The sequence below is a fragment of the Caloenas nicobarica genome, chromosome 3, assembly GCF_036013445.1.
Source record: "Caloenas nicobarica isolate bCalNic1 chromosome 3, bCalNic1.hap1, whole genome shotgun sequence".
Taxonomy (NCBI): Eukaryota; Metazoa; Chordata; class Aves; order Columbiformes; family Columbidae; genus Caloenas; species Caloenas nicobarica.
In genome coordinates this window covers 89,967,372-89,994,046 of record NC_088247.1, presented here as the reverse complement: position 1 = coordinate 89,994,046, position 26,675 = coordinate 89,967,372, and the positions used below count along the sequence as shown (strand labels likewise).

Here is a 26,675-nt window from a genome sequence, read left to right as displayed (position 1 = left end):
GAGCCTGACTATATTGGTGGGATGCTGTATTTGGTTATAGTGTAATCTATTTATCCAGGTTTCATTGTGGTGCCAGTTACAAACACTGATTCTCTTGATAGATTTAGAATACGGTTTATTTTTTTCTAAGCCACATCATTTTATCAGAGGATTTTATTGTACAGATCTTGTCAAAGCAGCACTGTGTACAGACTATTTATGTACAATAGCACAACAGCACGCTGTGGTTAAGACTACAGGGCAAACATTGTACTAAGTTATGTAAGCCTAATGATGTAAACATTGACTATTACAAACACAAACAAAAATGTTTGAATCAAGTAGTGTTTTAAGATTCTAAGCAATTATTATTTGCTTAATATTTTCAGATTTCAGAAAATTTTTGATCAAGAGGCAAAACAAGATGTGGTTTTTGACAACATTGCCAAACCAGTAGCAGAATGGTAAGTTGTTGATCTTCTGAGAAACTGGGGTAACACAGGGTCAAAAATAGTTTTTATTGTATTACTTGGAGGAGAACTGGCAAGTGTTTGTCTCACTGTTGTAGAAATGGATTGATGTTTTAATTTTGCTAAATACTGATGTGTCTGAATCTAGGAGATATGCAAGAATCCCCTAAGAATTTTATGTATGGTAAGGTTCCATTATTAACTCCTAAAATAGCACTGCTACTGTTGCTCCTTTTGTTACATAGGCATAGAAATCCATGTCTAATTAGATTTTTTTTTTTCTATAATATAAGCTCACTTCATTGCATTACAAAAGTATTCCTTATATAGTTCCATGAAGGGGTAAACCTAATGAAAATCTTATCCCTCTGTTTAGTTTTGATTAAGTTAGGGACACTCCTGACTTAATTCCTGTGGATATATTCTCAAATTTGCCCTCATTTTTTTTGTCTTAATGTGTAGGGCAATGATTTTGGCACTTCTTTTGTTTTCTTCCTCCATATAATAATCAAGCAATGCTCTTGCTTTAGAGTTTGCAAAGGCAAACATTTAAGACTGATGTAGAAGCCCCCTTCATTCATTGTGTGGATTGAATGTCACTCTGGAGTGGTGGACTTTCCAATATGACATTCTCTTTGCTCAGCTTATGCCCACATTGCTGACGTTAGCACTGGTTTTAGCGGGGGAGAAAATCCCACAATGGAGGAAGCAGAATTTCTGCATAATGTTGGTTTGTTTACCAAACTTACTGCTGAGAATATAAACTTGTAGTGAGTTGGGAAGTATTACTTTAGCTACCAACTTTTCTCATTCATTGTTTGACCCATCTGTTGGTTTAAGCTATGATTCTGCAAGTTATTCTTCAGCCTGTTGCACTGGCCTGTAGGAAAACACACATCCTCTGTTGGACACTTGTTCTCAAATTGTTACTTGGAAGTAAAAATATACCTAGCTCTGTATAATTTCATTTTGCTTGATTTTTCCCTCTATTTTCTTCTTAAAAGTCCCGCATAAAGCAGGAGAGTAATTGATGGTGAAAATGAAGAGCCAGTGAATTTGAAACTACTAGGATAAGTTAAATATGCTTTAAAACGTTTTTGATATATTCTTCTTTCACCCTGTCATGGTTTGACTGCGGGGTGACAATAAAACCGTGGCAGATGTATTGTTAACCTCCTCTCCCCGCCCTTTCCCTTTCAGCCCCTCCCTCTCCCCCCTTCCCACTAAGGACAGGCAATTGGGAGGGAAAGAAGGACAGAGAGAAAAGAGTTGGAAAAATTAAAAATGTTTTACTAATGCTACTAATAAAAATAGAGAAAATAATACAAAATATATAAAACCAATCTCGAAAGTCCCGGCAACTGCTCCAGCAGATGTAGGGCTGGCACCCGAAGTCCTGGACTAGGCTATGCAGGCAACTGGAACTGGATTCAGTCTGTCACTAGGCCTCAGTTCGCAGGGACAACTCGCAAGGTCCTCTCCCAGTGTCAGCCATAAGGAAAAAGGACGAGATCCTCGTGATCCCCCACTTTTGTATGAAGTATGACGTGAATGGGATGGAATATTTAGTTGGTCAATTTTCAGTTCACCTCCTGCTTGCACATCTCGCGGGATGCACCATTATCAATGACCTTGCATTCCATTCCTATGTCTACCAAAACATGTACCTAACTTTCAGGAAAACTGCAGTTATTTAAAAGACTTTAGCTGACAGGGAAATTCACTAAAAGATAAACTTATTTTTAACAAATCCAGGACACACCCCAAAGGGATTTCTTTGCTTATCTGACTTGATAACATTAACTTCAGGTTAATTCATTTACTTTAAATATTTCTGGGTTTAATGGTGACTGCAGACAAAAACTTCTGTATCTTATTTGACTGTGCTTGGAAAGAGAAGGATTAAACTCTTGTTGTTACACGCTATGGGTTAAATTATCCTGAACAAAAACTCAGAGTATCAAAGCTAACTAGCAACAGACAGACCTGATGCTTTTCCTTTGCAGTGTTTTGCTAGAATATGGGAAGCTTTTCTACCTGAATAATTCACCTATACAGTGCTCTAATAAACTGGAGATGGTATTGTTTTCCTTTTTTTTTCAGTGTTGGCTGACACAAGATTTTTATACATTAATTTGCTCCATTGTGTAGAGTTTAGATTTGATTTTTAGAGATTTCTAAGTACTTAAATACTATTAAAATCATTGTTGTTTAGGCATACAATTATCTCTAGCTAAGTATTCAAATTTAACACTAAAACTGATTTATAAAATAATTCTTAATTTAATCCAGACTATTTTCACTGAGTGTTATAATATATTAAAGCTCATATTCTAAATGCTTCTATTGTTACTGATAATATTGAAGGATAATTTTGCTTGTGTTTTTATAGTAGAGTAGGCAATACCTGAAGCATGTTCCTGTTTCTCATCCTCTTCTTTCATTTTTACCTTTTCTTAGGCGAAAGTATGCATTTTAAAATGTTTTCATAGTCATGAGGTTCCTTGGCTAATGGAGTCCTTAACTGTGCCTCAAATTTATTTCACCCTATAGTTAATGACTCAATTTTCCTTTCCATTGTGGGACAATAAGAATTGCCCGTTACTCTGAAAGACCAGAGTCTTTCATAGCAAAACGTTCTTCGTTATTTGTTTCTTTCTATGTCAACATTCTCTTGCAGGAAAAAAACATTGCAAATGCACTCATTTCTGTTGTTGGAGTAACTGTACTAGGGGAACAGTTTTTGTCTGTGTATTGTCAGGGAAAATAAAGTAGCAGGAAAGTATCAATGAAATAGTTCAGCAACATTTTGAGGCTCTTTGCCATGCATGCCTACAGTCATGAGAAAATTCAGTTAGACTTGAATACTCAGAAAAAAAAAGGCTTGGGCATTGTTTAAACTAAAAACAGCAGTGCAGTGTTCAGGATTCTGTTCTTGGATGAATGGAAATTAGATGCAACTTTCTTTTTTATTTTTATTTGTTTGTTTCCTTTTAAGTGTGCTTTCTTTGATGTTGGGCCACTACTTTTCTCTCTTCAAGTCCAGTAACATTGTCATCTTCCCTGTGGTTTCAGAGGCACCAGACATTAGTTCAATTGACTTGTTTCTTCAGTTAAAAGTGGTAGCCTCTGCAAACAATTATAAACTTGTGATTTGCTTGGTTTTTTGTTTTTAATTACTCTTTCTAATGCTTCGGTCATTACTTACTTGGTTTCTTTTTATTATTTGTTCGTACTTTCCTCTTTTTCTTTTCATTTAAAATATGTATTCTTGATTATTTTTTTTGTGCAGAACAAACTTGATCTTTAAGAAGCAGCACTAAGTCTATCAAAAAATAGAGAAAATAACATCCTCCTTTTACAGTTTGCTAACAATTAAGCATTGCTTTAGCGTAACAACAGAACAAGGTTACTTTTACAATGCTTCAAATATTAGTGTTATGATGGTGAATGCAATTAGAAATTAAGTAGAAAATCTTAGTGCTTAAAATTAGTTTTCAGTTCTAATATGGCCAATGTCTTTTGGGTTATTGAAGAATAACACTGAAAACATTTTCTCTTCAGATGTATCATGCAAATAAGAAACAGCTCTGCTATTTATAAACCTAATGACACCTAGGGTTTTTTGAAAGATCTGAAAGCCTCCAGGATAATACTCTCATTGCCACAAATTTTAGTTTCTTCTCGTGCTGTTTTTATCCTAAGAATTAGCATCTGTAATATACAAGCTACTTCCCTTTACTCTTTTCTGTGGTTGGTTTGTTTGTTTTTTCTGCTTATTCTTACAGAATATGTAGTCAAAATATTTCACAGAACAGCATCATTATAATGTTGACTGTATTTCATAATGTCTCTCTTTCCAGTTTTAGAAAATATTTCACCAGTAATTGAAAATGTTTTGAAGACATATTTACATCATTAGATTGCCATGTAATACAAAGCCACAGGGTGCAGACTAAACATCTTAATAGGACATTTCTAGCTTTATATTTTATATATTTATACGCTTATATAAATCCAGTGACCATCCTTTGCTTTTCTGCTATTTTATTTTTTTCTTTCTGTCTAAGTCTATGAATAAGGTAATATAATAAGTATTTGGACCTGGGGTTTTGTAGTCTGTGGTTTGTGCTATTTGTTTTGGTTTTGGTTTGGTTTGGTTTTCTCACAACTCAGAGATTTGTGTTTTACTCTGTATTCAAGGAAAAATAACATATCTACAAATTTCTCCAAAGAAATTTCAGTAGATTGTAAAAGGATATGAATCTTCTTAAAAATTGTGGTCTCCTTTTGACCATCTAAGCTAGAGTAATGCTAAACGAGCTTTTACTGACTATGATAGGATTATAGTTGAATAATCACACTTAAATTCGAGCCATTAGAATAAAAAATTGTTTGAAACATGAAATCTGACTTAGTTTACAAGGTTTTGTAATAAATAAAAGAATATTCCAAATAAAAGGTTTCAGATAAATTATGACCTCTGTTTTTAAACATCACAGAGTAAAAGAAATTGAGAGATCCTTAAACACTGTAAACGCTTATTTCTGAACTCTTCATGCTTCTTTATTACTTTGAAAGCTAGTTATTAGAGACTGATAAAAATACCTTTACATCTTTTTGCAGCAGAAGGAACAGGTTTTTGCTTTCTTGATATTCCTTTTCATATACAATACCTTATTGTAAATTTCTTCTAACAAGAACAATGGAGTATTAATGGGGCTATTCCTTTGATAGTACTTAATCTGCAGACTTTGTCACATTTCGAAGCATGACAAAATTTGTATTTTCCTTGTGAGGTAGACCTTAAATTGTGGAAAAATAAAAATAAAATCCACATATCTGAAATGCTATAATAATTTGTTTTTACATAGGGTTTATATAGCTCTTTTAGCTTTCTCTGGGTCTTTCAGAAACTCCTTGATTTCAGGTATTGTATAAAGTTATGCAAAATTTGGTTCCATGCAAATGTTTAGCTTTGGGGGAAAAGATAATTGATGTGCAACTGGAATTTCCATTTATTTTTTAATTCACTTTATTTTTACTTGTGTATAATTTGAATACAAGGTGGGGTTTTGGGTATTTAACAGTGTAATTTTACATATACAACATGTTTGAAGTTTAAGATAGTTTTAACAACATTAGCTGTAAGAGCGCAAACTGTCTTCATGAAAATTTCAAAATACAATAGCAGGAATCATATGTGACAGGAGAACAGAAAAGTAGAAGTCAGTCTTTAACATTTATTCATTATGTAATAGCCAGAACTTACCATTAAACTGATTATTTGTTGTTTTCCATCTCAACAAAACTTATTAAGAGTTATTTTCCACTCTAAAGAAATTAGACCTCAAAAGAAGTGTATAGAACTCATCCTTTTGAGGAGTCAAATAAAGCAGTTCTTTTTAATGAGGAGACCTGAAACAGGTACAGGTTCCTTACCTGTATCTCTCTGTTTCAGTGAGGAAGTAATCTGAATTAAGTTCCTTAGAAGATGCACTAAACTTTCATTCTTATTTGGACTGAGCTTACCTGAGCATTCCAAAATCTTGCTTATATCTATGTATCCTCCTATATGAATGTCACATGTAGGAAGCTCTTTCTCCACCCTTTTTATCCACATTCCCTTCCCCTCTGCCCCTGCTTGCTTTCTGGGCTTCTTTAGTGCAACTGCAGCATGTTGCCTCTGTATTTGTGGAGATTGTTGGCTGGTAGAGCAGGTTGCTGTGTGCCCTAATAGGAAAGATTGTTTCCAACACAGTGAGCTCAATGAAGACTTGTACAGTTTTGGTACTGCGATGTCAATATAAATGTCAACTGACGTAAGCTGTGATACAAAAGGACTGAATGATTAAAATGTTTGTAAGACCCTTGTGATGCCAGTCACTTACTTGCTCTTTCCAGGCCTGGCACAGTGACTCCACATCCAGGTTAAAATCTCTTGGTATCATCAGCGTAATACAATATTTGCTACTGTGGTCATAGCTGGCCATTCTATGAAGACTTGTTAAATCTTCATGCTAATAAGATTAAAATGCCTAGCAAATGCCTAGTAAAACAACTATGCTCTGGTAATGGAGTTTGATGTTTGTTTGTTTGTTTTTTCTGGAATTTTGTTAAGGTGTGAGCATCAGGCTTGTTTACTAATTAAATGATAGGCTTGTATGAATAATTATCTATTCTGACCCAGATATATTTGTGACATAGTGTGGGAAGTAGTGGCTTGGGTCACCTGCAGGCAACCTCACATCACAGCTGTGTTATTGCTAATGTGGATGATTTAGGTACAAAAGACCCATGGAATCTGTATATAGTAAAGGATTTTTTTGAATGTCATCTTGAAACAAATGTAGTTTAAAATTTACCTTAAATTGAGAAACTGGAGCAGTAATTCTAGCAGTTCTTCCTGAAAGTATGTACAATTATGAGGCAATAAAAACTGAAAAGCTTAATCAGCGTTTCATCTCAAACCACTATTAGTTGCTCATGTTTATTTTTACTTAAATTGCACAGTTTAAAAATGTTGAAGAAAGCTCCTTATTATAGCTTACAGTTTGATAGCTTTGACTCAGACTGTCTCTGTGTCACTTATCTTCTGCAGTGCTTATGGTGGAATTCTAAATATATTCAGAGATTTTAGTTAAAAGGAGAAATTGTATTACACCTTCTCTTTTTTTAGGAAATCCGCTTTGAAATTTCTAAGGAAACTTGCTTACACTAAGCTCTCAAAAACACAGTTACATGCACATTTGGAAATTGGTGTTGTTTTTGAAAGATGAGGCATTACCAAATTAGATTTGTTCCATAAATCTGGCAAAGGCATAAAGAAAAAATGTCATATTGAGATACTTTATTTTAATTAAAAGAAACTTTAACCTGAGCTCCAAGTGATGGAAAATACCTAGATACTTAGTCTCTATATAGAAAAATGCTCCCTGAAAACTTGTTTTCCAGATCCTGTGAATGAAATTCTTCTTTTTATCTTAAATGGCATGTCTGAGGACTGGTTTTTCAAGGACTGCATTATTGGTGGTGTTGTTTTTTAATAAAATAACTGTGAGTCTATTTTTCTGAGGTAGGAAGAAGGAAAGTGAGGGACATTGGTAAAATATTTCAAGGTTAGATCAGGTTGCTCAGGCCCTTGCCCAGTAGAGCTTTGAAGATATCCAAAGGCGGGGATCCCAGAATCCATCTGGGCACCTGTTCCAGGGCTGAACTGTTCTTACTGTGAAGAACATTTTCCTTATACCCACTTGGAATTTCCCCTCTTCCAACTTGTGACCACTGCCTCTTGTCCTACCACTGTAAGCCTCTGAGAAGGGTTTGAGTCCACCTCTGTAATGATCCATTGCATAATGGCAGGTGGTAATTAGGTACATGCATAGCTTATTCTTCTCCAGGTTGACAGAAAACAGCTCCCTTGGCTTCCCCGTATATGTGATTTGCTCCCGTCTGAAGTAACTTGGTTCTGTCAGGCTCACTCCAATTTCTTTATAGTATCCTTCTTCTACTGGGTGGGTCCAGGCTGGACATGGAGCTCAAGGAGGAGAGTTTATTTTTTTGCAAATTTTGAAGGTAACTGTTCTCTTTGATCTGGCAAAAGCAGTGTAGCAGCAGAGGAAGCTGAGTTGTTCTTTATACTTAGGCACAAGCCTCTCTGAATTCTCGTTAACAGTGAGTACAGAAACAAATGAAAAGTTCTGTGTCCATAAACTTTAAATAGAACAAGTGATCTTCACTGGAAATTAAAACAAAGTGTAGTCAGAAAAACCAACCACAATAAACCAACCTCAGTCTGCTTTCAATCTCTGTCTGCTGTCACTGGGCTTTATACCACTATTTATATTGTCTCAGATATTCAAGGACAAAGTACTGAATGATATTTTAAACTGTAGTGACTACCCATAAATTGTCTAGCTCTCACTTGAGGAACATTAAGCAGTTGTAAACATAATGTATGTATCAATTTCAGTGGAATTGCTTGCATGAGTTAGACTTCTGTATCATATCCTTTATTTAGGAATTAAACATCTTTTAGGCTTGAGGCAAGTCAGCTGGGTGACTGAAAATGCCAGCACACAACTCTGCAACAGCTATTTATTTGAATAGGGATCTGGATCTAAAACGAATTTTTAAAGTAAAAGTCAATTTCACACGGTGCATGTTTTGAAATCACCACTAATTATGCCTAAGTTAGAAAGTGCAAGTTAACCGATAACTGAGTAAGAAACTTTGAGGAGCAAAAAGCACATGGCCTTTAACTACATTTAATGTATGAGTATACTAGAAAGAATTGTCATGTGTCTGATAATCAACACAAAGTTGTACTGACAGCTTTTGCTTAGCAAGATTGTAAGGAAAGAGGCAGAGCCTTTCTAATGTAACCAAAAAACCAGTAGTCCACTGAAGCCTTGAGCCTAGTCTTGTTTTCCTCCGATTATATTAGTGAGTCTAGTAAAAGATCACAGAATCACAGAAAGTTAGGGATTGGAAGGGACCTCGAAAGAGTTTCTTCTCAAATTTAAGTGGAACCTCTTGTGTTCCATCTTGAACCCATTACCCCTTGTCTTACTGTTGGTTGTCACTGAGAAGAGCCTGGCTCCATCCTCGTGACACCCACCCTTTATATATTTATAAACATTAATGAGGTCACCCCTCAGCTTCCTCTTCTCCAAGCTAAAGAGACCCAGCTCCCTCAGCCTTTCCTCATAAGGGAGATGCTCCACTCCCTTCATCATCTTTGTGGCTCTGCACTGGACTCTTTCCAGCAGTTCCCTATCCTTCTTGAACTGAGGGGCCCAGAACTGGATACGATATTCCAGATGAGGTCTCACCAGGGTAGAGTAGAGGGGAAGGAGAACTTCTCCCGACCTACTAACCACCCCCCTTCTAATACACCCCAGGATGCCATTGGCCTTCTTGGCTGCAAGAGCACAGTGCTGGCTCATGGTCATCCTGCTGTCCACCAGGACCCCCAGGTCCCTTTCCCCTACACTGCTCTCTAATAGGTCATTCCCCAACCTACACTGGAACCTGGGGTTGTTCCTGCCCAGATGTAAGACTCTACATTTCCCCTTGTTATATTTCATTAAATTTTTCCCTGCCCAACTCTCTAGCCTGTCCAGATCTCGCTGGATGGCAGCACAGCCTTCTGGCGTGTCAGCCACTCCTCCCAGCTTGGTAAAAGATGCTGCCTGTCTCTAAAGATCTGGTTTTTCTTACGCTTTTAGACCATCATAGTTGCAGTTACAGTATTACAGCATTTCTTTATTCTTCCTCGGTGTTACTAGCTAAGTCCTTACATGTAATGACTATTGCTTATTAATATTTTTTTTCCCGCTCTGGACTCTGAGGATTTTTTTTAATCTGTCTTACCACAGATAAGGGCACTTTTAAAATATTGAACCCTTGCTATTTTAGTCATTGACTGATGGTTTTGTGGGTGGTTTTTTTTTTCATCAGTGTCTCAGAGCAGATGAGAAAGTGTGTTATAATTCGGTTTTCATAAAGCCAAAACTGATTTTCTTGAGCAAGCATCATTATATAAGCTTCTGTATAACAGTACTTGGGTTATGAAGCAGTTTTAAGGTTGTGCTGCAAGTGAACTAATTAAGGAAATTTTACTTCAGCTTGCTGCTTTTTTGTTATGTCTCTTCTCCCAAGTAATAGGAGTATTAAAATTAAGAGTATTTCAAGTTAATTGGAAAAAATAATTTGTAGAATGTATATTTGGAGTTCATCAAGTATTAGAAGTACTTTTGAAACATACAGATATGTTTAAATACTGTAGCGTGTTTAAGCACTTACACTGGCAAAAAATCGCATCAAATTGTCCAACGCTTTGGATCCCATCTAAAACTCGGTGGGATTATTGCAAAGGTGGCCATTGACTTAAGCCTTGGATCATGGTCTTAGTGATGCTTTGCAGGTGGAGAACTCTTTCTCAGTGTGTTTTCTAAACCTCTGCTCATTATTTCAATATTCTGATGAGAAAAATATTGTAAGTGTTGTAGTTTCTGTCTCAAAGATCATCATTTTGGGAGATTTCTTGGTAGTCTGTGTAATAGCTTGGAGGTAAAACTTGAAAATTTTTGTTTTGTTGCATCACATCGTGCTGAATTATGTTGCTGTCATAACACGTGGTTAGGTTTATATAGCACTGTGATCAAATTAATCACCTTATTCAGTTGTGTACAATCTCTCAGGTGTGGTTTCAATTCTGCAGCACACAGGACGTGTACAATACTTTCTTTATGTTTAGCTTTGTGTCAAGCATAAGTCGTTGTGTTTCTAAAAACTAGTGATATTTTTTCACTGCTTAACCAGGAAAGAAGCATTCAGTTCTTTGAATAAAATGTAAGTACTGATCTAACCTTTTTCTGTGTTAAAATCATCTTGAAATGGGCATATAATTAGATTAGAAATTATACTGCAGAATAATAGGATAAAGATTTAGGACTGTAATAAAACAATACTTATTCATAGATTAGGAGTTGTTTGCCTACAATTAATGTTAGTATTTCATTAAAACTGATATTAGCTGTCGTTACTGTTTTCTTGTTGGTTTATGATTTTTTTTCTCCTCTGTCTTATTCTGACTTCCACCAAGAGAAATTTTTGTTGTATAACTTTAGTGAAGAGAGCTGCTTATTAGATAAATACTTGTTGATAAATTCAGAATGCTTAGAAGGTAATCATATTTCCTCACTAATATTTTGCTTTAAATTTACTTTTCTTAGAATGATTAAAACCAACAAGACTAAAATTTATCATCCACACCTTTACAAACAGCATGCATATGTGAATATATTGTCACATAGGCATATATTTCAATTTCAAATCACTGTATCTAGCAAACATTACAATTTTTTCATGCATACAGCTTTGGGATATGAGTCTTCATGTAGCTTGACCAGATGGATTTTCACTGAAACACAAAAATATACAATTTTAAAATATATATTTAAGAAGTAGTGACATAATTATTACTTATGCTACAAAATCTGGGAAATCTTAATATTCTGGCATCGTGATTTAAATCTAAAATATTAAGATTCATTTTGTTTTAGTTCTTCTGATCTATTTGAATTTGCAGAGTGTGACCTTTTTGGGCCTTTCTTGGCAGTCATGCATGTAACAGAGATCTCCTACATGTTGATAACAAGATATGTAGACAGCTCAGAATATTAAATAAGATCGAAATACATTTGTTTGCAGAACTACTATATATCTGTATTTTCCCAAAAGGGTCATCATTTTTTCTGGAAATCTTATCTTCACAGAATTTGAGGTCTTGGGTAATTTTTCTGAGACTTCTTTACATGTAGCAATTCAGGCCAATGACACTTGTCCATATTCAGTGGATTTTGTAATTTACAGGTATGAAGTCCAACATGTCAGACTTACTGCTCACACACACGACAACTTAGATTTTCCCTTTACACATTTAAGTTGGCCCACATTTTCCAGATAGGAACATGGCATAGCTGCTTGTAAAGCAGTAGAAACAAAGCTGAAATGACAAATTAGTTATTAGAAACTGACTTTTTTTGTATCTCCTTTTCTGTATGTTTAAAGCTAACCCTAAATATTTCTGTAAGTAAAACTGATATGAGTTTTACCTTGTAAAGATTGCTTTATGTGGCTTGTGATGAATAGCACTTTCTCTTCTTTTTATGAAAGATAAGTATAACACTAAGTGTTATAAATATATGCCTGCATGTTTTAGCATGTAAGGAAAATGAACTCTTAGAATTTCCTAACACAGTGAAACAAATATATAAATTTGGACCAGTTTTAGTAATTGTATTTTTAAAACTTATTTTTCTCTGTAGTAGGCTTCATAGTTCTGAGCTTTGTATTATTAAAAAAATAAGACCCTCCAGGAACTCTGACAATCATAACAGGCGTAACTGCTAAAATATATCAGAGACAGATTTCTCCAGCAACATTTTAGCTAATCTCTCTGGAAGTAGTCCATGAACTTCTGAATAGAGTGCGATACAACATTGCATAAATTCATGAAAGATCTTTTCAGCAAAGCCTCTTCTTGGATTATGTGTCTTTGATGTGTGTTGTTTGAAGTAGTAAAGAGACAATTTATTCAACAAAGTGTCTCCTTAATAATGCCAAAACTCATCTTCCTGGAAGAAAAAAAAAATTGCAATGTTCTGGATATTCTGATAACATGACTGAAAATATCCTTTTAGTGTATGATTTTTATGTATGCATATTGTAAAGTCCTCACAAGACTACCATCAATAACCATGTCAACCTGTGTACTTTCAAATACTACGTTTAGCAAAGGTTTGGGATTTTTGTCGAGAGAATCTGTAGAGCAAAGATGCAGAATTTGCCTGGGTAAACTGACATCTTGCAAAGTAGATTCTGCAGAATAGGCAGTAGAGAGATGCTTCCCAACAGAGAATCAGTTCCACTACCGTTACGGACAGCTTTAATTTGCAAGTGAGAAACTTCAAGCATCCTTTTGGTGGATGCTGTTTAGAAAATACACTCTCTTCCTGTCATCTCATAGTTGGTGTTGCCAACCTTTTTAGGCACCTGTTGTGATTACATTTTGTGACGAAAGTGAGAATGTGTATATTTTCTGCTCACTATACTAACTCTTAGCATCTGAGAGACCCTTCACTTTGTCAAGGGTAATTCTGCAGTGTAATTTGTTGGTTTTTAAAATAATGTTTTATGGGTGCCTAAAGGGTTATGAAGTTTTCCATATTTTTATTTTCCTAGAAGGTTTTTGCATCTTAGGTTGAAAACAGTATTGTATGTATCTTAAACTTGCAGAGTATTTAGTAAATAGATATTGGTTTAATTGATTTATTGATTGATTAGTTATTGGTCCACCTGCATATTTTGTTACCATTTCAGTGTGAAACTCCTTAGGACAATGAACAAAAGCTAGATTGATAAAGTTTGGTATTTATTTTTGACTTGTATTTCTTAGAAGTGGAAAAAGAGCACAGTATATGTTTAGCAAGTATTTGCTATGAAGGTAGTTTCTCCACAAGCCTCATTGCTAAAATATTCCCATTGAATCCAAGAGAAGTTCCTTCAAAGAAGTGTGATTTAATAACATCAGGCATAGATTTTATATGACTTAATCCATGTAGACTTTATCACATACAGGCTTTCAAAACTGACATTGGCTGATATTCAGAATATTATACCCTGATTGGTGGTCACACATCTTCAGTTTTGAAATTTGTTCTTTCATAAACATAGATGTGTACACATAAGCTTTGGTTATGTTTAGTTCATAAGTGTAATTCTTTGTGAACAAGCTGATACAGTAGAGACTTTTCAGTGTGTCTTTCCATCTACTCTTCAGAAGATTAGATCATAGTCTTCAGCTTGCTTCGAAGCCAAAGGAGCTCTGTCAGTCCCACTTGAACTCCTAGTCCATTGTCTTTTATGAAGGTGGTTTTCTTGCTAGACTTAGAAAGGAGATGTATTCTCCATACTGTCTTCACGGGCTTGGGCTTCACTCTTAGAAGGCTTTGCCAGCATTTTCACTTATGTCATTGGTAGTTCTCTTCCTTATAGGCTTCCTTAGCACCTCAAGCAAACTTTTCTTCGATTAGCTTGGTTATTAGTTTTAATATACTCTAAATGAAAGGAATGAGTGTTATAAATATGGACAGGATGCAATTTTATATATAATTATACACACATACATAAAAAAGAAGATTGAGTTCCACTTCAAGGTCCAAGATGAAAATCACCCTTAGAATCATAACCAACACTTTCATAGTGCATCTCTGTAATGCTACATTAATATTACCTATAATTACATTGGACTGTGAGAATACATTATTGACATTGATATATTCACATTTTCTGAACATTCAATCTTTTCTTGAAAACTGTTCAGAGCTGTGCTGCTGCAATAAGTATAATAAATATATGAATCAAATAACACAAAGAAAACTCACTGACTTTTGTAGCTATTTTGAGAGTGTACGGTGTGTGACATTTTATCCTATGTTTACATATGTGGTGATCTTAATCAATAGCTTTTAGTGAAGTACAGGGAGCTCAAGTTAGGAGTTTGCAGCCACACAGCACTTCTTTTATACACATTGCAAAACACACCTTTGTGCAGGGGTCGTGTCACAGTAGTTGAAAATATATATCTTTAACAATTTTAAAGAATAGAAGGAGTAAGAAAACTTAACAACCCAAAATGCTAGATCTAGAAAAGCTGAAGAGCCAGAGGGCAGATACGTAAAAACAGAAGAACAACTGAATTAGGTCAGACCAAAGTTCCATCTATCCCAGTATGTTATCTCTCACAGGGACTAAGTCAATGCTCAAGGGAAAAAAGCAAAACCAACCAACCAAAACCAGTGTAAGCATGTAGAGCTACATCCTCCAAGTATTCTGTTACCCTCTAGCCATTTGTACACTAGGGACTTTCTGATTTCTCTGTTTAGTAGTCCTGAGAGAATTTTTTTTTTCATGAGTTAGTCCAGTCTCTACTGAAGCCTGTGTGAACTTTTGCCATCCAAATCACCCCATTGCAAGGAGTTTCACAGTTTAACTACATTTTGCATGAAGAACCACTTCCCTTTGCTTGTTTTGAACCTGCCATCTCTGAGCTTCTTTTGATACCCTTTGTGTTATGACAACTCATTACTGTTTTCAGCATTCAGATACTCTGACAGTGGGCACCAGAAATTCCTAAGATAGCTGAATGAGGTGTTTTATAATAATACTTGTATTGATTTTTAACATCTGGAATCTCAAATCTTTATATACTCTCTCTTTGGGCGCTTTGGTCTCTGGGAGCAGATGTTCATTGTAGTTCCTTTCAACATGTTTCTGGTTTTGTCTCTGACATCCTACTGTAATGGACTAAAATAAGCAATTTGGCAACCACTCAGGCCTTTAAATAAACTTTAATAACTTGGAGACCATTGCATCACTTGTGGCGCCAGACCAGCAGCTATCTATACATAGTTCTTTTCCTCTTATGCAAGGGTTGTTTGCCCCCTTTTTATTTTTTTTAAAATCTTAGCTTATTTATCACTTTTTCAATAAACAATATGCATAAGGATAATTTTAGCATTTCTTTAGCTAAAGTAGTAGGTCTTTAAGTGTAGTAAATAAAATCCAAAGAATATTTTGGTTCTGATAAATTTTATCAACAAAATAATTCTTTCTTGATTATTTGTTTTCAAATACTGCTTTCATATATTTTGTCAGGATTTGCTGGGATTGTTGTAGAACAGTTTTGAGACTGATGAATCCAGGAAATATTTTGATATTGACAGGAAATAAAAAAAGCTTGACAGTCTAATCTGATTTCTTTATTATATATCCTGTCAACTATAGACTCTCATGAGTCCTGGTTTGATTTGCCATCTGAGTATTATAGTCAGTAACTGATTCCATCACTGGTTACTTTTTGATTCTAATAATTGCTGGTAATTTTATTCAGTTTTTGTTTGCTTTTACAGACAAGTGAAAATTAAAAATAATTTTGTCCTCTATCATTTTTACCTCACTATTTATAGCCGGTCGGTGTGAAGGATAAAGTCTTGGAGCACTTAAAATACTTTTAAAGTTCAGGACAGTTCACAATAACTCACAAAAAAATCAAATAGAAATTAGACTTTTAATATTTTTTCTTTTGAGACAGAGCTGTACAAGAGAAATGTATGATAGTCAACCGTGACTATCAAAAGAGATTTTAAACATTGGATACCTGAAATTTTACTTTTAATATCAAGCAAAAAATGAAATGTTTTAGTTATTTTTCACATGTCAGCCCATAAAAGGGGTCTCACTTGAGAAAACTATGACCCTGTCTTCATAAATAGTGCGAGAAATTTTGCCACATACTAATATGAAAAAAATGCTATATTTGCATGTAAAAATAGTCCCTTTGAATTGTGCTGTTTATCAGTAGTGGAATCTAGATCACCATAATTTAGGAGACTGCTTTTTGTTTGTTGCATTAAAAGCCCTCTCCCTTTGAAAGAAACCAGGACCAAAAATCTTGAAATGTGTTGAGTCACAACTTAAAAATTCCCTTCAGTGTGTCAGCTGTAGCTGAGGTCCATGTTTCCTCCACAGTGTGCAGCTAAACCACTGTCCTGAAGTTTATCTTCTGTTTGGTGGAAATCAGGTGGGAGTTAACGATGAAAGTGTGGTGAATTAGAGAAAGATATTTGAACTAGACTTTTGTTAGGGACTTCTGTAAGTAGAAGTAAGAGGTATGAAAAAAGATGATTGAGCTTGAATGTCATTTCAAGCTGTGCCATTGCATAGCTACAGTTGCTGTTCCACAGAAGCTTCTTGTACAGACACAGTTCCAACAGAAAAGTTTGCTTTTACCAATATGGTTTTTTGTGTTTTCATAGTAAATGAAGATTTTACTAAGCTGATATAAGCACAGGTTCTCCTAAATACTCTAATTCAAGCTAAAAGTAGTCTGATAGTTTAGTATAGTAGTATTTTCAGAATAAAAAAAGACCCCTGGTATAACTGTATCCTTACATGAGTTTCTAACCGTGATACAGTTTTCTTTGGTTGCAATTAATGAAGCCATATGTGAAATATATTTAGATTCTTTAGCTGTAGTGTATCAATGTTCACAAATTCTGATACCTACAGCCTTTCAAGAGGCCAAATATCATTCTTGCAAAAAATCACCAGTCAAAGAAAAAAGTATACAAAGCTAATGCAAATAGTAATAAATATGATCAGATATTGATGATATTGAAAAATGGGGTAAGTCAAGGCATCAAAAAGTCCTTCAGTTCTAGACAGTTTAAATTCCAGTGATTCTAGAATACCTATCTTGAAGCGTGATCTTGTATTACTGAAGACAGCTACTATGTAATTAACAATTACTGGTTTTGATTCTGTACAAAATTGATCATGGAAAATATGTTATGTCTCATATATTAATTATGTCCCCTTCTTTTTATTCTATAGTGTTTTGGCAGGATATAATGGTACTATCTTTGCATATGGCCAGACAGGCAGTGGCAAAACTTTTACCATCACAGGAGGAGCAGAACGTTACAGTGATCGAGGCATCATTCCCAGGACTCTATCTTATATTTTTGATCAATTGCAGAAGGTATGTGGCATTATTTTCTGTTTATTTTTAATGTCTGGTTTACAAATAGTTAACTATATCGCAAAAGGCTGTTTCTATAAGTGTTAGAGGAAGCTCTAAAATTAATACTGAAGCAATGCTAAAGAAAATGTCTAACCCAATGGGATACGTTATGCAAAAATACATTGCTGATAGTTTTGGTTACCTGGTTTGTTGCACTAGACTGAAAAAAATGGACATCACTGGAGGGGTTTTTTGTGGTTTTAAAAACCATGCTATCTTTAGTTGGTGCAACAAACATTCAGATCACATAACTGATTCTCCTTGTCTTAACGCTCATATTAGCTCCACTCTGGTTTTGTATTGTATACATTGCATCACACACATCTTGTACAAAAGTTGCTCTGATTCCTATGTAAGCAAACAATATTGTATAAAAGATGGCCCACTATTTTCACTTTTCATAAGTTACCTAATTTCTTTGTGCTTGACCGATGCTCAAAAAAAAAAAAACAACAAAACCAACCCCAAAATTGAAAAAAAGTGGAATAGTAAAGTGAGTATTAAACATTTTAAAATATTCAGCTATTTCACCTAATGCCTTTATTTTATCTGATGTTACTTATTAGCTAGAGTGTTATAGAATGATATGCTAAATACATCTAATTATGATGTAAAACAATTCTTAAAGTCAATAATGCAAATCCTTTAAGTATTTGAAAGAATATAGATATTCATATTCATTTTCCTTTTCCTTCTCTACCGTTTTCTGTTTCAGTCCAATTATGTATTTATATGGAATGTTTTAAGTGTATATGATATTAATAATTGAAGTCTGATTCACTGAATATGGTTGGATAGAAACTGTTAGGCACATTTCTTAACATGATTACATACAACATATGTAAAGATGTAAATAGTAAAATGTCATGAATGTTGTTTATTATTGTTACTGCTGTTATTAATTATTCTTAATGAATTATTTCCAAATTAAAGAAACAAGAAGTCTCTTGGTCTGTTTTTAAAACACTATCAGTACCTAAACACTAATTAACAGTGTCTAGAAAAACACTTTCAATGGAGTAAACTTTATTTTGAAAACCAGTTTTCCAAGTGCTTCACATCTGAAACTTGTAGTGGAGAAATAGTCACTGCACTTATGTAAATCTTGACTTGGCTTCACCAAAAACTTGGGCGGTAGTAAATATTTGAAATAGTTATATGATTTCTCTGTCTCTTCCCTTTTCCCTCATCTTATAGTATTTCTGAGTCTTGCAGTTGCCAGAAACATAGTGTCAACACACCAACATTCTTTTCTAGTGCTAATTATCTAATAAAACCAAAATTGAATGAAAAATAACTACTTCATTTGCTACATTGTCAGCACATAAAACATTTTTATTTTTGTAGAAATTGTGTTTTAATTTTCAGACTGGTTTTTGGATCAAAATAACTTCTTAGTTATGCTTATAGAGATATTTCTGCCTGCCTGCTTTGAAATCTGTGTGTTTGTTTCATGCAGTTTCTTTCTTGGTGCATCTTAAAGAATCTCTTCTTGGTGTCTTATCTTTCCACTTGCCTTTCTTTTCATACCTTTCCCTTGTTTCATTTCTCTTTATCTACAGCTGTGCTTTGGAAAGTGCTGACATAGTGGAGAAGAATGATCTGCTTCCTAACCCTAAGCAGGATGAAACAGCAGGAAGGGACACAAAATGCACGATTTCTGAAGCTCTTACTTGCACCAAAGCAGTGCATTTTGAAACCAAAGAAACAAAACTTTTTACTCAAAATGAGAAGCGAATCAAGCCCTTTGTTTTTAATAACATCTCCTTTTAATTTATTGTTCAGAAATTCTCCTATTTCCACAGCTTCCTGTTTGAACAATTTCTTACTACATTTTTTCCATCCGTCTGTAGTGTATGGTATCCCTTCTAATACTGAACTGTCATTATCAATTAAAAAAATGGGAAATGACTATTCAAGGAAAATAAAAAGTTCATCTCTCAAAGTATTTTGGAAAACAACTATAGTGGATTGTTAAACTGCTACTGTGAGTGTGATATGAGTGCTTTCACAGTGGCTTCATCTGCTGAAGTGACTAATCTTTTATTTTGGAAATCATAGCCCATTATTTTGAGGTTTCTGTTGTTTGGATTTAGCTTTGGGGTAGGAGAAAATTCTGTCTACAAAAAACAGTTGTGTTAAGTTACGTTTTGGCAATGTATTATACAGAAAAAATGAGGATTACGGAGAACAACCGACAGCATATACAGTGCTTAAATGTTATGATAAAGAGCGTGGAAAACAATATGTCACTGATGTTTCTAAATAAAGTAAATATTTGATTATATTTTTTGTTTTGGTTTGCTTCTTTTATAACTATAGTCTTTCTATCCATAATACAAGGATTTATCTCATTATAATAATGTTCTTTTTTGTTATAGAAGTGAAAAATGGCATGTGGCATTATTCTGTAAGCAGGCTGCCATGTTCGAAGCATATACAGACTTTGCTAGATATAAGGAACTAATAAAAAACCTCAGACTAAACTCATGGTCATGGTTTTTTGGTTCTGGGTGTGTTTTGGTTGGGTTGTTCTTTGCGGGGGGGGAAGATGCGTGTGGTTGTTTTTGTGGTTTTGGTTTTTGGTTGTGGGGTTTTGTTTTTGGTGTTGGTTTTTTTTTCATTTTTTTTCTTATTCTTCTTCTTGAGCCTTTATGGATATGGTAACAGAAAACATAAAAGTATCACCAATTGAAAATATAACTGATACCCAGGAAAAGAAAAAGACACGGAGTAAGGAAGCATCATAAAAGCTGTAGTGATAAATTTGTCCTCTTGTCTAGCTCTGACTTCTCTTTATAGTTCTTCCTTTTTTTGTTTTTCTTTTTTTTTTTTTCTTATCCAGGATAGCAGTAAAGTGTATACAACTCATGTTTCCTACTTAGAAATCTACAATGAATGTGGTTATGATCTGCTGAACCCAAGACACGAGGCCTCCAGATTGGAAGATTTACCGTGAGTAACAAAACTACAAGATTATCATCAAAAAGAACAGAAATAATTTTCAGATACCCTGTTGCATTGTTTGGGGAGTTTTTGAAACTGTGCTACTGATCTCGGTGTTAATTAACTCAAAATACTTTATTTTCTCTATTTAATGAACACTGTCTGAATTTTCTCTTATTTTAAATGCAATAGAGGCTAGGGAAACTAAATAGGAGTAACTGAAAGTGGAATTATTAAAAAGGTACATTGATACTACGCAGAAGAGATCTACTGCAGTCACTGAAAACAGATATTCTTGTTTTCCTCATGACAGCATTTCTCTTCGTATGGGTATGCACATTCTGTGTGTGACAGAGGCATATGTAACAGGCAGTATTTCCTTGCAACAGTAGGGAGAAGAACTCCCTGCTTCCACTTGGACCTTTTCCTTCAAGGACAATTATTTTTCTAGAATTAGCTATTATGAAATAAGGTAAGTAACAGGTAGAGAAGACCACAAGGAACTCCAAAGGACAATACATTTACTTCAGAATGGATATTTGTTTTCATTGATAAGACACTAGCACCTACTAATACTTGGAGAAGAGTAGTAAATAAAGGTTATAAGGTCATGAAAACATAAGCCTGGTGAAGTTAAAGATCTTATAATTTATAGGAAGTTCAGAGCTCTAGTTTCTAAGTTTCTTCTGAAAATACATAGTCTGCATTATTGTTAAAATAACTTAGCAAACAGTAAATAAGTATCAATAAGTGAGCTGATGACTGCTTGGATTTGCAAATACCCTGAAATAATTCTGGGAACCATAAACTTTCCCACTCAACATGATGGTGACAGAAACATGTAAATATTTATAGCAATTAAATCACTGCTGATACAAGAGCAGGAAATGTACTCAAAACTGCCAATGGAGCAGTAACAAAAGTCAATGGAATTTTATATCAAAATAGTTAATTACACTATTAACATATTAAACCCATTATATTTCTTTAAAAAATAAAGTATTTCAACTGGTTTTAAAATCTCACTTTAGTTTTCTACACAACATGTGGTATCTTGGATGTATATATCTACAAAAAACTTTCAAGATTGATTTTTATAAAACAAGCTAGTCTAGAGATAAGGAAGGCAGCCAACAAACTCAAAGTATGAGACTGGTCTGTAAGTTGCTCTTATTGCTTCACTTCATCTGTAAAATGGAACTAGATTTTATCACTTTTGATATCACAACTGTGTGTATTTCCTGATGTCTTTCATGGTACAGTTTAGGAATGAAATTTGATTTATTATCCGCTTCATGTGCTATGCAAAGAAAAAATTTAAATTGGAGACTAACTTGGGTATTAATATAATTTTTGTGTTCATTTTTACAGATGCAGATTTTTTTCACAATCGTGTGTAAAATAGTCTGTTACTTAAACTTTTATTCAATTTATTAGCTAATATTATTAGCTTATTCAACTTTATTAAATAATTAATTGCATTTTTTACATTATTTTCAATATTTTTTTGAACTCATTTCATTTATTCATTTTATTAAACTGATTTTCTTCAATTGAACTAAAATGAATTTCATTAATTTAATTGCAACTTTATTTGAAACAGTTATTTGGGGGTCATATACCCTGGAAAATGTCACTTTTTAAAACTAGGTTCTGTGTGTTTACTAATAAAATGAATTTTAGAATCTTGAAATTGGTTTGTGTATGGTTATTCAATTAAGCTAAAGAATAACTTCTTTGTTTGTATTAGTCTATTTTGAAAAAGTAAAAGTTGACAGATAATTTGGTGGTGAATTAGGGATAAAGCACACCGGGATAATCATAATCACCTGTAAACTTACGTAGTGTATGCTGTTGCAGGATGGGTTTCACCAAGATAATAAATTTTTCTCTGCAGAGTAACTAATCTTAATAAGTGCTTAATGGTTTTACTGTACATGGTCGTTATTGTTTCCAGTACATCATTTGTCAAAAAATATATACTGTACACTAAAGCTACACCTTCACTACTCATATTTAGCATTACATAAAAGTATTTAATAAGATTTTTTTTTGTTATTGTTTAAGATACTTCTTTACAGATTCAAAATTTAAAAATATATAGTGACATTCTGAGCTAAAAAGGGAGTATAAATTGCTGGACAGGGTAGTTGTGTGATTAGCTGTATTTTAGTTACTCGGTTAATATTTGTAAATGACAAAATAAGTAGCAGTTACGTGTAAATTAGATAGTAATCACATACTTTAAAATACACCAGATGTTTACTACCTACTATATATTTCATTTTTCTGAGAATTTTATGTTCTTAGACCTTTTAAGATTTTAGTGGACATAAGTACAGAATAATCGAACTTCCTCAAGTTTGTTTAAAAGCATGTGTTTAATGAGAATATTAAAAGGCACTTCTGTTCTTTATACTTTAAAAGGGTCATATTATGCATAATTTCCTGTTGAACTCCACAGTGGATCATTAAGGTTTTAAGCACCAGACAAAGCCAAATGCAGGTTTTGTATGCTTGGTTAAATATTAGCAGTCTGTGTAAGATGGACAAGAAAAGTCTTGAAAACATTTGTCATTTTAGAAGAGTAAATAAAAGATTAGTTAGCCTCTTAAAATATGAAGATTGTTTTGGAACAGTGTTGTTATCCATATTCCTGCAAAAGAAGGGGATGCAATTTGAATTAAAGATATGAGCTTCTGCTTAGCAAACTGTGTTCATGAATTAACCTTATCAGTTCAATGGAAGGAATAAACACAAGGTGATGGCAGTCAAGTAACAGAAGTTATGAAAAGCACTCAAGAGACTTGTTGGTAGTACTTGGAAAAAAAAAAGACATTTAAAATTGTATTTAATATTTAAGGCAAATTGAATAATAAAAACTTTGAAAATTGCACATTGCATCTAATCATTGTATGATTAGATTTGGAATCCCCAGCTCCTGAAGTCAGTTTTGTGTGTAGCCATCCTTTGTATATTTTGTACATTACTAAATTTTCATCTTAATAGTGTTTAATCATCTCATTAGAGTCTGCCAGATGAGAAGGGAGGAGGTTCTCACAAAAAATCACTACTTTTCTGGAAATAAATTGCTGACAAATGTCTGAATTTAATTCATATATCTGTATATCTATATGTCTATATGTATGTAAACGTATATAGATTCATATATAGAATTACATAATTATTTCTCTATGTATATGTAGAACTATGTGTGCATATACATATTTATTGATATATGTATACCTAAATATGTATCATGTTTGTAATAGGTGTAGATACTTATGCATCAACTAAATTTGGGGTTGAAATCCCATTGAACTTTTATTTTCACAGAAAAAAACCCCAGTTTTCATAATGTTTAGTTGTAATGATATTACATGTAGCCCATAGAAGTTATTGTTTGATATACCTTAATACTTCGTGTACAGTATGCCTTAGTTTACAATTGTAATTTGTTTTTCAATGCAAAACTGACCATGTTTTAATTTTGTGACATTGTAGCTGAAACATAGCATATGCAGTTGCAAATACATTTGAAGAGTCTTATTTATTAGAATGCAAAAATTTAATATCAACAATCTAATTCTGGTTGTAGCTGTAGAGAATTCCATGTTATACAAATAAATTATGGTTATTTTAAAACATCTAAAAAGTATAAAGCTATTGCTACAAAATATAGCTGGTAGAAGACTATTTGAAATCTTACTGCCATCTCTTGTTTTCATAAAAGATTTGCAGAACTTTTCAAATTAGGAAAATTTTTCTGAAGGTCTTCATTTGCTCTGAGGTTGTGCAAGACTTTCTCCTCTAACAGGTTTTCTGTTGTACAGTGTATTTGTAATCTGTATAACACCATGATATTGACTCATACCAATTTAATTTAGTTATACCCTAGCAGTGCAAACTCTTCCTAACTAGCTTGTATTATTTATTAAGAACTAAGAATTTTCTTGGCACTGGACAAAAACACAAAAATAAAGTCTGTGGTCATAGAACCATTAGTCATAGATTAAGTCAGGACAGCCAATAAGTTACTGCTTTACCTGTCCAAACTACAGTATGTGACACTCTTGCATGTGAAAGTAGTGTTAAATTAATGCTTTTTTTACCTTAAAATGTCAGTCTTTAAACTCCATTAGTTTAGAAGCTACTTCACAGAGAGCTCAGACAACCATTAATCAGGAGTCGTGTGGCCGGGGGAAAATGTAATCTAAATGGCCAGCCAGCTCAATTGATTCCCTATTTTTGTATGAAAATTCTTTAAAGTCCTCTTTAATAGGGAAGTGTATAAGATTTTGTATGATGTTGGCTGACTTTAAAAACAAAACAAAACAGCTTATGCTTCTGAAAGATGAAGTTTATTTGAATTGTAGATTAAGTGAACTCAATTCCATGAAAAGGAAGACACTTTAAACTAAGAACCAATTAACTTCAAACATCAACGACAACTATACCAATATATATTAGTGACATTCAGAACTGTTATGTTCCATGGGATTAGTGTAAAATATTTTCATTTTTATAAAACATCTGGAACTGAATATTGGTTCAGATAAATTTATATTGTAAACCAACTAGTATAATAATTCCTATACTCCTTAATGAAGGAGGAGAAAAAAGAAAAAGGCTAAAGGAATAATTTTCAACATATAGGAAATACATTTTATTCAGTCTAATTTTGAGGTTTTTTAATGCAAATAAACCTGTCGCCTATCTCCAAGCTCAACAGTGTTAATGTCAGCCCTTCCCCTTTTCAGTGGCTGTTCCAGATATGTAATCCAGAAACTGGCCATCATCCATGGATCTTCAAGAACTATATTTTCAGTGTTCTGAGAATTACCCGTGTTTTATAATTTCTAAGGCTTATAATAGCTCACTCTTTCAATATGAAATGCATTCTTTCGAAATGAAGTGTGTTCAGTGTGTTACTACCGAATATGAAAGATAAGGAGAATCTTAAGGTTTGTAAACTTAAGCTTTTCTGTTCATTAATGGAGAGAGACCTGAAAACTTCTCCAAATAATTTCTTCAAAGATTGTTTTGTTCATTGCAGTTCAAACAAATTACATTTTAAATGTGTAAAATGTCTTCAGCATACATTACATATTGTTTATTCCCATCCAGATTTTATGTTGATTTCTTTCCTGGAAACTAGTAGAAGAAGTCAGTAAAACTTTTCTAGGATTATTGCTGTGCTGTTCAAGGCAACTTTACTCTTGAATATCAAAGCATTATTTAACAATTTTTGTGATATTGTGCAGTTGCCCAGAAATTCTAACAGAATTTATATGTTTTGTTTGAATGTGAACTGCCAATCTCATTGTTTTGGTTGTAGCTCCTTGTTCTGTACAGTGGAGTAGCAGGGGAGAGAGCTGGTGCAGGGGTCTTGCCAAGTCTCAGTAAGAAAAGCCCAACAGCAAATGGCTTAATAAGGTAACTGCTTTAATAAGACAGAATAAGAAGAGGAATGTAGATGGCCAGTAAATCTTGCATTGCATCAGATGCTGGGCACCCATGGTTTGTGCAGCACCGGGCAGAGCTTGGGTGGATTTCCCATGGTGCACTGCACAGAACAGCACAGATCCCATCCTTTTGGTCATTCACGCTATTATCTAATTTCCTTACAAGAAAACGGCTCCATTTCTAAAGGATCTTCTCATGAGAACTTCTTGCGACATTTTTTGCTAAAGGTGAGGGCACACAGGTGGTGTGATGGCCAGGTGGGAGCTGCCTGCAGACTTTTCTGTTACAGTGGCCTAGCTGAATTTATCCTGCAGCCAAGGGGTCTGTGCAGCACGACACAGTCCTGGATGCCACAGCACAGGCTGTGCCCGCTCAGGTGAACTGTTACATGGATCGCTAACTTCTAAACGTGCAACAGCCTCTCAATCAGTATCAATGCACTCCTGTGTCCAGAAAGTGTAGAACAACCCAACGGTGTTTTTCTTGTCTCACGTGTAGAATTCATTGGAGACAGAGGGAAGGATTTCCTATCACAATATGTCATGTCAGGAGAACAGCCTGCACTAATACTTTCTCATCTTATAGTCCTGGCATGTGTTACAAGCTAAACTGATTATGGTCTAGGTCTATACTTGAATGGAAAATCAAATCTATGTGCTATT

General features: G+C 34.1%; 1 protein-coding gene across 1 annotated transcript in view; it reads left to right on the top strand.

Moving 5' to 3' along the window:
* Positions 1 to 26,675, top strand: part of KIF6 (kinesin family member 6) — a 161,572-nt gene that overhangs the window by 3,979 nt on the left and 130,918 nt on the right. The window contains exons 3-5 of the mRNA XM_065631980.1: positions 369 to 443; positions 17,412 to 17,559; positions 20,447 to 20,556. Of these exons, the coding sequence (XP_065488052.1) occupies positions 369 to 443; positions 17,412 to 17,559; positions 20,447 to 20,556 (333 nt within the window). The remainder of the gene's footprint in view (positions 1 to 368; positions 444 to 17,411; positions 17,560 to 20,446; positions 20,557 to 26,675) is intronic.